Below are 12,580 nucleotides of genomic sequence, written 5' to 3' on the forward strand. Positions count from 1 at the left end.
TAAACTTTTGAATGCACATGTCCAACTGTTCAATGTTTCAGTACTTTTTGCACAAGTTGCTGTTCTCTAACAAGGAGCTTAACGGCAAAATTCACATCAGGTGTTTGATGCTCCAGCTCATCGAGGTCGTATCATTAGGGAACGGCTGCTGGAGACTGGGGTACCTCAATGGAGTGGCCTGCACTTTCTCAGACCTGAATCCCATAGAAAACCTATGGGATCAGCTGAGTCGGCCGTGTAGAGGCTCGGAGCTCTGTACCCCAGAACCTCAATGTCCTGAGGGCCGCCCTTCAAGAAGAGTGGGATGCCATGCCTCAGCAGACAATAAGTCGACTTGTGAACAGCATGAGACGTCGTTGTCAAGCTGTAATTGATGCTCAAGGGCACATGACAAGTTATTGACACTGACATTTTTTGTTGTGGTATATCCACCACTGTTGTTGGCTTTTGTTTCAGGAAATTGTTTGAGATGAGGAAATCACCAGTGTATGCTTCTACTTAAATGCCCTACTTTCATGATATAATATCACTTTAGTGTGAACATTTTCCATAAATTTCACCCAAAAGCCAAATATCCCTAACTTTTTGTGAGTAGTGTATGTTGAAATGAGGCAGATCAGCCCACTGGGATCAAGAAAACGACATTTAACTCAAGAAAATTCTAGAAATGAATTGATTAAGATTGTTAAGATTGTAAAAGCATGGGGGTTATCTCATCTCATTGGCAGATTTGGTCACTCGTTTGAAGAAAAACAAGATATCACGACTGAATCCCTCAGGATGCTGTCTCATATTTTAACCTTTTTCAGTCTGCCTTTTAAGTGACATGAGATTTGTATAACATTAATCTGTATAATCTGCTTTCCAGTCTGGTCTGGTCTGACATTTGTCCCGCTCCTCGGCAGGTTTTTGGGCGTCGGCAACGTGGTGTTGGAGCTCGTGAAAAGTTTCCCAGAGCTGGACGTTGTTGTCCAGGCGCTGCTCAGGACCGGCTTCGACTCCATGAGGACAGCAGAGATGACCCTGGATACTGCAGAGGGTAAGAATCTCAGCTCTTACTCATGTTTATACTTTGATGGAAAACCCTCTTTGTAACACTTAACCACTGTCAGAATCGCCTATTGGTGATATATTGGTGATGCATTTATTCATTCATGTGTTTATTTTGTGCCAAAAAAAAAAAAAAATAAAATAAAATCTTGCTTTGATTTCACCATCGCTGTTGTTCTGTGAAGCTGAACCTGCTCACGGCTGAGAGCTACAATCTCCCCGATGCAGACATGAAAAATTTCTAAATGAAGACCAAATAGACAATGCAGGTTCACGCCCCGAAAACGTGAATTTCATCACTTCACACACTAACTCGCAGAATGCACTGAGCATCACAAATTGATGGGATGTGAGAGTAGAAAAGTGTCTGAGAGTGGATTTTCCCCCAGAGACGGATGAAAATGTAATTATGTTTTGTAGCCTGGGGCTTAAACCAGATCTCCGTTGTTAACCCTGGATCTGGCTGTGGTCTGTTGACTCTTGTTTTTTTTTGGTTTCGCAGACATGATGGGGAATGTTTTAAAGGACGCCACTCAGCTCCAGAACGCCTTCATTGCGTTGCTGACCAATCAGTCCGAGGCGAGCGTCTGGATGGGCCGTGTTCTCGACAGTGTGGTGGAGATGGTTATGACGGTGAGTCTCGCTACAATGCCATTAATGGACCAGCAATTTTCAGTCTTTAACCCATTTCCTACTGGTTACCCACATTTTTACAGAACAACAAGCTAGTTTGCAAATCACACTGAAGATGTCACAACATAGACCCAAAAACCAAAACTGTGGTTGTTCTGTGTTTCTGTGACAAACAAAGTCGTCGCCATTCGTTAACCACACAGCTGATAATTGGCTGTGTAAAGGAAATGTTTCCCCGGGGACTATTTTCCCTGGCGGAGGGAGCGTTTCAATCTTCCCCAATTTCAAGCTGTTAAAACTCAACAGTGCTGCTGCTTTTAGGAAAACAAATTTGGGCGACTTTATCACAGCGATGAAATTCGGGTGTGGAGAAAGTTTGAAGTCTCTGAAAGTTCATTTTCCTATTGTGGTGCAATGAATGGACACCAACGGCTGGAGAAAATTATATCAGAGATCTAAAATACAATCAGAAACAGCAGACTAGCAGAAATATGAAATATACGCATTTTGTAGATATGTCATGGTACACACACAAAACTGTTGGTGATGTCCTTTAAGTTTTGGATCATGAGCCTTTGGGCGTCGCATCGTCTGAACTCCGCTGTCCATCATAACGCCGACCTTTGCCCCTGTTTCCACAGAGCCTGTCGTCCCCGGAGCCTCTAACATGCGAGGATCTCCTGGCTCCGTTCCAGTGCTCAATGTCCACCGAGAGCGTGAGCGAGAGGCGTGGACGTCGTGATCTGCCAGAACATGCTCCAACCTGCAGCAGGCTCTGCTGGCGGACTGGGGCTGCCGCTGGTGGCAAGAAGGTAACGGCCACGAGTTAAAGCGGGCGATGCAGCACGCAGCTTTTAGGTTGTAAGGGATTGAGAAATACTGTGCGAGTGTGCGAAAGAATTTTTGTTTTATATGACAACTGAAAAAAAAACGGCGGCTCTCACAAACAGATTAACGGCCACAAAAGCCGAGGGAATGAGTCACTCCTGGAATGCCACTCGCAACTGAACCGACTGGATCAAAACAATGCCCTCCAAAATGACATGCACGACATTGCATATACAAATATGTTCCTGACGCATGTTCTTGGTCCTCTGGATGTCAAAATAGTAAATTGATAGTGGCTGGCCTAGATTGCATAGCAGAGAAAAAAACGCACTCACTAATAGTTATGAAAAAGCAATTTGAGCCTCAACTGATCGGATATATAGGGTGAATTATAGTTTAGTTTACTTAAAGGATTCAATCTTGAAACACATGAACACTGTTTAAACACAAATATGCCTGTTTTACCGTGCAGTTGTGATGCTGTTTTATTGTTTCTAGTTTAGTTTCCTTACACCTTCCTGTTTGTGCACCAGAACTATGACGATATCATTTCTGTGCGTGGAGAATCAAAGAGACTTTCTGCAGGCGGGGTGAGAGCTCAGAAACAACACAAATGATCATGGCCGTTATGGTTGTGCTGTGTTTAGAGGGCACATCGGGCCACATTTTTATCCGAACCCGACCCGAAATGGGGGCATAGTGTCTGAACCCGACCCCAGCCTGAGATTTTTCTTGTCCTCCATCGCCAGGTTACATTTACCACGTGAAATAGCCTACGTGTTGCCTTCAGCGTCATCATGTAAACTCCAGCGCTATACAGAAAGTTTCCCAGAACAGACAGCCGGTCCATCATTTTTCACTAAAATAACACCGACGTGACCAAAGAGGACCCAAACCTGAACATAGTGTCTAAATTTTTGTCCGAACCTGACCCGGGCCTGTCGGGTCCCAGCGGGTCCCGACAGGCCCCCTCAGGACCTCTGAGGTGTCCCAGCAGGCCCAGATCAGGCATCCACACTCGCCTCTAAAATAAATAAAAAAAAAAAACATACAGCTATAGAGCTAGTAGCCCAAGTACATTTTTCTATGTTTCCGGTTTCTGATAAAGAAATTATGTTACTTTGCCTTCTTTTTAATCTTTTTTTTTTCTTTTGAAAGCGCTAGATGCTAATTGTAATTAGTTTATATGGTTACATCCATGTAAACCTGCAGCGCTATCAGGGTTGAAATTTCCTTCAGCAAACAACATCTGAGAAATGTGATATTATGACTAATGCATGACCGGATCGCATACATTCTTCTAATAACTTGTTGGTGTAATGATTTAAATTTGGTGTCCATTCTATTCACATACAGTTCCGACCATTGTTACAGCATCATGCACCCTCTCATCCAGAACATGTCTCCTTGATTTACAGCCCTGCCAAAAACATACAACAGATATGTCAGGAATGTGCTTTTCACGTGTAGTGGTGTTTTACATGGTGTCATATTCTGTTTCCCCAGGTGCAGGAACTGTACAGCACAATACAAGGCCAGGCCGACTCTAATGTCACGCTTCCCATGATCCTCTCTGAGTGGCACAAGCTGTATAACAAGACTCTGGACTTTGCAGCTCTTTCGGACCGAGTGGGCGAGGAGCTGGGAGCAGAGTACTGGATGAACTGGGTGCCAGGGAACAGCACGTACGACGTGACTGGAACACTTCTGCAAAGGTCTCACATTTCCTTAAAATACAAATGATTGTGCTTGCATATATTTTTCGATTTTTATTCTGCTGTCGACAAATATTCTGTAACTGTAAGAGATATCTGGTCTTTGAAGTAAACTCTTCAGTTGTAGAGCTTTGCTTTTACCACACAGGGTTTGAGGTTTCTTCGCCAACAGCAAATTTCTGTGAAACTCTTGACTGAAAATAGCTCTTGGTCTGGATTGGACAAGGCTGTGCAATCAGCCCACGTCTCTGAATGCTCAAATTCACTGAAATAAAGACCACGGGTGCATATGAGGGAAATTTAGGACTGATTTTCTTCCTTGAAGTGTTCAAAATCAAGGTTTCCCAAAACTTTTTCATGCAGAGGAGCCAAGAATAGCAACACATTAGACGCTCCAAATAATGTGATTTTTTTCCTTTATACCCCATCCAAGAGGCTTTTTAGTAGGTAATGATCTAGTATGTAACTGTATACTGTAGGTTAGGAGGTAGAAAGGAGAGAGTACTGTGATCTAACCTCTAGTAATTAAAGTAGCAGTGGAATTAATTAAGTTTACCCCCCCCCACCCCCCCCCCCCCCCCCCCCCCCCTCCAAAAAAAAGACCTCAATGGGGGCCCCGGACCCTATTTTGTCCTGTCTGTCACCGTTTAGTTTCATCAGCGGTGTTTTCTTCTCATTCCGGGTTTCAGTGTCCTCTCGGCCGTGATGAGTTCTGGAGAACAGCTCGAGCTGAGCCCGCTGTGGCCGCAGGTGAAAGACTATTTCCACATGTTGTACTGGATTGTGACGTACAGGCCGGGCGTCACCACTCAGCCACCAAACTGTGAGTCTGTCGTGTGTTATAACGCTACATTCAGCATGTAAAAAACACAGCTGCCACGAAGAGTAATCCAGTCTAAAATGTGCTGTGAGTCTCTTAAAACACAGAGGAGTTGGCACAGTGCAGAACAGTTTTTAATGTTCCTTTCATCCATCAGACAAAATTGGCAAACTTTAACTTTGTAACAGTCCAGAGTGAAAATAACACTAAGGGAACTTTTGCATTGTCTTGCAGAACAGTAATAATAATAAAAAAAATGTCTCTCATTTTTGGCCCATCTAAAATAGACTAATTAGCTGCTAAATCTGTTTTCCTGTGTTGGCAGGAAATAATGAGAACTTGATAGCATAGACCTCACAAGTTTTCCTTCTTAAGTCTGCAAATTTTAAAAAGTTTTTTTTTTTTTTTTTTTTTTTTTTTGCAATATCCTTTTTCCTGTGTGAAATTGTCTTGTTTTTTATTCCTCTCTGTGTGCTAATTACAAAAAAAAAAAAATCCATTGACAGTTGTAATAAAGCCTTAATCCCTGATTAATGTAATATCATTAAACTGTGTCTGACAAAGAGGGAATGTCAAATTGATGTTTTTATCATGCGTCAGGCTCTGCATGTATTAATTGATAGAGGTTGTCACTGGGATGGTATAATGAGGCTCACTTTTTGACTGCAGACATCCCTGCTAAAAATATGTTCAGTAATAATGGGGAAAACAGCTCCCTAAATGAAGCCAGATTTATTCATAAAGTGCTAAAACAAGTTTACCCATTCCAAAGTTGTGACATTTTTAGTATAGCAATCTAAAGGTTATTAACGGTTTGAGAAAAGTGTAATTTGATGGTATGAGGTAAAATGCGTGTGTTTGTTTTCCCTCTCAGGCACGGCTGATATGAACACCTTAGCTCCTCGCTGTGACACGGGTTTCAGCTGGCCACAGTTTGTCCACACTCTGATGTCGCTTCCCTCCGACCAGGACGTCCTGATCAAGTAAGAGTCACTTTACTGGTGATGGGCTTCAAAATGAACATGAGGCTTTACAAAAAAATGATAACTAACCGAAACTGTGTTGTGTGTTTACAAAACTAATTTAAATAGACTAAAATGATGTTTTTTTTTTTTTTTTTTGGTTTTTTTTTAAATGAGTTTTTTTTTTTTACACAATACTTTTTCTGACTTTTTAAATCTCGCCACTTACAAAAGACTAAAACTAACTCTGAAAAGACTAAAAACGAAGCTAAAATGAAGAATTTTCCAAAAAAAAAAAAAAAAAAGAAGAACTAAACCAAATGAGCAAAAAACGAATCAAAACTAAACTGGAACTGAAAACAAAAGTCAAAAGGAAACAAAAATAAAAATTAATGAAAGATTCCAAACTTTAGAAAAGGACCATGCCTGTTTTACATTTTTGGGGATGAATTCTTTCTACATATGTCAAAGGATCACTAACCAAGTTTTCAACTATAAAATTAATTCACATATAGCATATATTTCCTTAAATGTGTTACATGACATGTGAGACAAAGAGTCAAAGTGATTTGCACGTTCAGATTGAGATATTTTAATCTACATAGCGCAGGTCCCATGCCCTCGATGTGCACTGCCGTGTCGACATGGAGCTTTATATTGGCACTGACGGCGACGCATAAAAGTTTCTATTATTACTGTATGAGTAACCTTAGCCTTGAATGAGTTACCCCCGATTCTGACATCAAAAACGGCTGACAGTTTCACCACCAAATGAAGAAGATTACATTAGATTACAGGTGACAGTATTGAGACTCATGCATGGTGGCGCTGGTAAAGAAAAAAAGAAACGTTGCTGTTAGTGCTCCTTTAAACCTCTTTTACCGGCTTTGCATTGCTGCCAGCTTCATCTCTTTGGAAAATTAGATTCAGTGAAACAACCCATCAATTAAATGACCAGCATAATCATTAGATTATTATTGTCTTGTAATAGCACTGAATATGGAATTTAGTATAGTGCAGTGTAATTACAACATCAATACAAGTATTACTGCCGATTTCAGGTTTTTTTTTTTTTTTTTTTTTTTTTTTTTTTTACACAGATGCATGCAGCATTCTTGAAAAATCTGACTCGGTCTTTACACTTTCTGTTCTCCACAGCTGTCTCAAGGCGACTGTGAGCCTCTTACAGCATGTGTACGGTGACATCTATAAACAACAGGCGGGATTCTATATACAACAAGGAATCCCAGGCGGCGATGCACTCTCGGCCTACTTGATCAACCTGATGCATAACCTGGATGGCTTTGTCGAGGCAATCTCCCTGAGTGACCATAACATCACGAACCCTAATCTCATGCCCCTTATCAGTAATTTACTACAATCCACGGGTCTGAGGCCTCTGATGCCCCTGTTTTACGGTGGCCCAGTCAATGTCTCCACAGTGGTGGATGTCGTTGTGAAGCTTGGCAGGCTCAACCAGCACATTTTTACCTTCAATGAGACCGATCCCACACTGCCTGATCTGGAGCGAATGATGATACAGCTCTTGTCCTCGGAGGGGAACCTCACCTTCCCTCTGTCCCTCAGCATGGGCCAGGCTCTGATCACTTACTCTGGCTACCTCCACCCGGACGAGCTGGCCCGCCTGAGGGAATCCATCCGTCCTTTCACCAACCAAACCTCAGCCGGATTTGTAGAAGCCATCCTCAGTGCCATGGAGTGCCTGAAGAAAGTGACGGATGCCCCAAATGGTGACCCAACAAACATCATCCTGGGATACATTCACCAGCTTCAGGAGTTCCTGGTTTCAGCGCTCAGGCTGCGCAGAATTGAACAGCTCTGGTTACAAAGCGGCCAGCTCACCACCGCTCAAGTCACTGACCTCCACTTGGTCACAATGGACCTTCTCAACCTCCTCACCCCCGAGGGCCTTCACAACCTCACTCAGATTGGTCCAGATGCTGCCCAGAAAGTTGTTACAAAGAAAATGCTGGCCTTGCTGCCTGTAGAGGTCCAGCTGGATGCCCTTAGCTTTCTCCAGGATTTCCAAACACTGCAGAATCAGATGGCTGTCTGTGCAACAGGCCAGAACTGTGTAGCTGGGGTGTCAGAAATCTTCCTGTTCATCGATCAGATACTAGAGATGATGCTAGCAGCCGAAGGTGATGTCATCATCCATGTAGCTCCAGGGAGTACCATGCAGGCTCAGCGGTATATGGAAATGGCAACCACAATCTTCCCACTCCTCTTGTCCCCAGGGGATGCTGCCAATGTGGAAATGTTCAAGCAGACTCTACATTTCATCAGGTTGGTCATGGCTACGCCAAATATCACTGTGTCTGATATCCAGGATGCCCTGAGACAGTCAAACCTCACCGTGGAGGATCTGAACAACATCACTGCTCTTGCTGGAGCTGCAAACATTAATGACCTGATGGTAAATATCATAGGAGTGATCAACGTCCGCCAGTGTTTTGAGCCACAGCATGGTCCAGTCATGACAGCTCAGTGTGTGATGGGACTAGTAAATGGGGTCAGCGGTTTCCTCACACACATACCTGCTCTCCAAAACGAAACCGCCATCCTTTCCCTCATCCCGCTAATTGTCAATAAAACTGTGGTCGATGCTCTACATGTCAATTTCAGTTCCAATCCTCTCCAGTCAACCATACAGCTCCTGAACAGCACCTTGGACAATATCCAGATGAGCCTGATCCATTTTAACTCTCCTGAGATAATGAATGAAATCAGAGTGTTGAGAGGTCTGTTAAAGCTAGCTGCCATGCCTATACACTTTAACACCACCTTGACGCCAGACCCCTTGCACAATCAGAAAGTATTCCTGGAGATTGTCGAGTGGTACTTGAAGAAGCTAGAGAACATCACCAGCAGCAGCTCAGTCTCACAGCTCCTCTATCCTTTTTACCGTGTGACAGAAATGCAAGTGGCTATACAACTGGCACAAAGTGAATTCTCTGTGTATGTGAGTAACAAGGTGAATTATCTGATAGAAGACCTCCAGTACCCTCTTGATGGGGCAGGGTTGGCTAAAATTGGGAAGGCAACCATTGACATTCTCTGGCGCCAGTTTGAATTGATAAAGGAAAACCTTGAGATTCAGAATAGCTATTTCCAAAGTCTTGGCATGGAGCCAGTGTTCAACACAACCATCCTGGATGCTACTGAGCACCAACTCAGGCAGTACCTTGATCTAATACGGGACTGGATGAGAAACCCTAATGTCACCTTGGTCCTCAACAGTATGCTCCAGTGGGGCAACTCTTCGATGAATGTCTCCAACCCTGGCGTGGATCTCCACCATCTGATTCAGACTCTTGACCATTTCCTCAGTGGCGAACAGCTGGCTTACCTCGCCACAATCGATAACATCACCCAGTACCTCAACATGGCCATCATGCTGGCAGGTCAACCAGGTGGCCTGCAGAGTGATGATTTCTCGGATGCCATCCTGGCAGCCGTTCACCACGCGCTACAGAGCCTGACTGCTGCAACTGGTCCACTACCTGCCGCTGTCCACCAGAACATCCTGGGCATTGTACAGGACTCACTTCAGCTCACTGTAAGACCGAATATGAGCTATGCTTTATCACGTAACATCTCCCTCCACATCCTCGAGAGAGCCGAGAGCATCATCCAGCAGACGATACCCAAAATGTACGCTGATTACCTGTTGGCTGTAATCGAAATAGTGAGAACATACTTTCATACCATCTCCTCATCTATTGGGCCAAACAACTGGAATGAAATGTGAGTGATGTTTCAATCTCTTGACCAAAATGACAACAGTGTTTTGTGTTTTGTAATTCAAATTGCATTACTGATACAGAGCTTTTTGATGGTAAATCTTCAAATATGAATAGTGATGATATGCTTTGTTTCTCTAAGCATTTTGAATGAGATGAAGACAATCCAAGGCCTCCTGCCTCCGAACAGCACAGCCCATGCCTATGTTTCCACCCTCATTAACATCACTCACTTCATCGTGGGCTCTGGCCAAGGCAAGTCAACTTCTCAGTGTCACTGTAGGTGGAAAAGCATGCTGTGGACGTGTACTTTAAGTACTTTAGACTAAGTAAGAAGTGATGTCTTTAAAAAAAAAAAAGAGAGAGAGAGAGAATCATTTGGTGTAGAGGTTTGACTTCGTGTTCACAAAAACTTCACAAAAAGTGTTTTCTGTGTTTTCAGGCAACATGAGTCTCTGGACAAGTTTTGGGAACACACCAACAGGAAATCTGTCTCAAATTTTGTGTCAGGTAAGGCCTAAAAACCTAAAACACTTCTTATATTAATTATTTCTAATTCTTTATTTCTAATTACTGTACCTATTTTTTGAAGTTTCATTTTGGAAATGAAACATCATAACGTCAAACATGTCTATACAGGCTTTGATTTAAAATGCATCACTGCAGACGTGTCCATCACAAAACATTCTTATCTTATCTCTGTATCCATTGTTCTGATATTTCAGTTAACAGAAATGGAGCAGAGAGCAAAACAATCCTCTACATGTTGGCTACTTGATTTCTGTTTCTGTTGCGAGACACTGGAAAACGAGAAATTACCCAAACGGACAAAATTGATTTTCTAGAGGCCGTTGGCAAAGCAAAATAAACCAAAGCCTGCCCAATTTCCATTTTTTGTTTTGTGAAATTAGAAACAGAGAGCAACAGCTCAAATCAAATCTCTAAAGGTACGGCGTTAAGACAGCGTTAAGAAAATCCGTATTGTCTGTTTTGGTCATTTATCATTTTCCAGTGAATGGCAGCAAAATCAAAAATCAAATGTCCAAACGTACAAACACAACTCTTGTTGCCAGGGTTTTACACTGAGTCACAGTAAGCCAATCTTTCTGATATGGAAATATGTCTTTGTTCCCTTTTTTCCTCTTCAGATCAGGAAAATCCTCAACAGTCTCTTGGCCCTTATAACGAGCGACCCGAGCTTACAAATAATCATTCCACAGCTGGATGTCTTCACTCACCTTGCCTCCATCATGGAGCAAGTGATGACTGGACAGGCAAATGAAGAAACCTGGCACAAGTAAGTTCAACTTGACAGGCTGACAAACCAAACAAGTAGATATAACCTAGAGCGCTGGTTGGATAGCATCGTAATGATCAGTGTAGCTATTTTTTTTTTTTAAATAATAATAATTATTTTTCAGTTGTTGCAAATAATCCAGTTGTCTCTGTGGTCACCCTAATTCAAAGCCCACTTGTGTTTTGACACAGAATGGAAAAGATGCTGGAAGCCCTACTATCCACTCTCAAAGGGACACCATTATGGGACCAAATCCCACCTGTTGTTTCACTGTTGGAAAAAGCCATGAGAGCTGTGGTGAACAGTATGCAGGCAGAAAATGGTGAGAAAACCGCACTGAACAGCAAGGCTACTAGAGTTTATGTGTCTTGAAGTGATCTAGAGACAGTATAGTCATTTAGACCGTGATGAGCAGACAGGGATTACACGGTCGGTGAACCTGGATCATCACATTTACTCTGAGTAAACTCTATCACATATTCCACACAGTGACACACCTTTACACAGGTGGAACAGTAGGCTACCAAAGTTTTCTACATTTTAAAAACCATTAAGCATTACTGAAGCTATGACCTCACTTAAACATATCACGCAATTACATTTGAAACGCTGTAGTCATTTGTTGTTTTCTTATTTCAGTAACAAACAAGAAATATTTTCTGTTTTTTTTACAAAATGTATCGACCTTTGGGGTGACGTCTTTAATTTGTCAAATCTTTTGTCCTGTCTCCTCCTCAGCGCTGATACTAAATCTCCAGGAGCCCGTCATAACCCTGTTGACAGACATTGCACATTCTGTGAATAGCAGTGACTTGAACTTGTCTAACATCACGGAGAGAATGCAGCTGGCCATCACACTGACGGTGCAGGCTGCCCAGCAGGTTAGACTGCATTTGACTTGTCCTGCGTGACAGGCTCTCAGAGAGGCATCGAGCTCACATGCACGCACATGTGTTTGTGTGTGTGTGTGTGTGTGTGTGTGTGAGAGAGAGAGTTTGTGATTGCTCATTTGCTTGCATGTGTTTCTGGAAGTTTTGCATGTATGCTTATCAATGTGAGGGGAAAAAAGAACCTGTTGTTTCATTGCCAACTATTTTCATGCTCCTTATAAAGGACAGTGCACAACTGTCACGCTGATTTCATACCTGATATACTGAAAGGTGCCATTGTTGCCTTGGCAAAAAAACAAAAAAAAAAAACAAACATGTTTGGGTTATATTGCTCTGAATAGGTTGATGATGTCTGTTCCACTCACTAATGCAGACTGAGGCCTATAAAAATACCTTGAAATGGCAAATGACAGGGAACAGCCACAGGCCAGAAACTGAATGGATTGGCAACATCCAAACACACCTGTAGGCTACAGAGCTGCATGTTGTCAGCTGTTTGTTGTCATTCATGAAGTTCAGATCATACCAGGCATTAGCAGTCACACAGTCGTGCTAAAACTAATGAAAGGTCGATTTAATGTACAGTGTGAAACCTAAAACATGGTTATGGTGTTTGACCCG

At 42.6% G+C, this 12,580-nt stretch overlaps 1 protein-coding gene across 1 annotated transcript in view; it reads left to right on the forward strand.

The window, feature by feature from the left end:
• Positions 1 to 2,359: 2,359 nt before the first annotated feature.
• Positions 2,360 to 12,580, forward strand: part of abca12 (ATP-binding cassette, sub-family A (ABC1), member 12) — a 93,644-nt gene continuing 83,423 nt past the window's right edge. The window contains exons 1-10 of the mRNA XM_030080150.1: positions 2,360 to 2,487; positions 4,012 to 4,226; positions 4,916 to 5,049; positions 5,921 to 6,029; positions 7,167 to 9,776; positions 9,915 to 10,027; positions 10,215 to 10,282; positions 10,921 to 11,069; positions 11,261 to 11,391; positions 11,808 to 11,950. Of these exons, the coding sequence (XP_029936010.1) occupies positions 2,437 to 2,487; positions 4,012 to 4,226; positions 4,916 to 5,049; positions 5,921 to 6,029; positions 7,167 to 9,776; positions 9,915 to 10,027; positions 10,215 to 10,282; positions 10,921 to 11,069; positions 11,261 to 11,391; positions 11,808 to 11,950 (3,723 nt within the window). The 5' untranslated portion in view covers positions 2,360 to 2,436. The remainder of the gene's footprint in view (positions 2,488 to 4,011; positions 4,227 to 4,915; positions 5,050 to 5,920; positions 6,030 to 7,166; positions 9,777 to 9,914; positions 10,028 to 10,214; positions 10,283 to 10,920; positions 11,070 to 11,260; positions 11,392 to 11,807; positions 11,951 to 12,580) is intronic.

This window comes from Myripristis murdjan, chromosome 21 (genome assembly GCF_902150065.1).
Source record: "Myripristis murdjan chromosome 21, fMyrMur1.1, whole genome shotgun sequence".
NCBI lineage: Eukaryota > Metazoa > Chordata > Actinopteri > Holocentriformes > Holocentridae > Myripristis > Myripristis murdjan.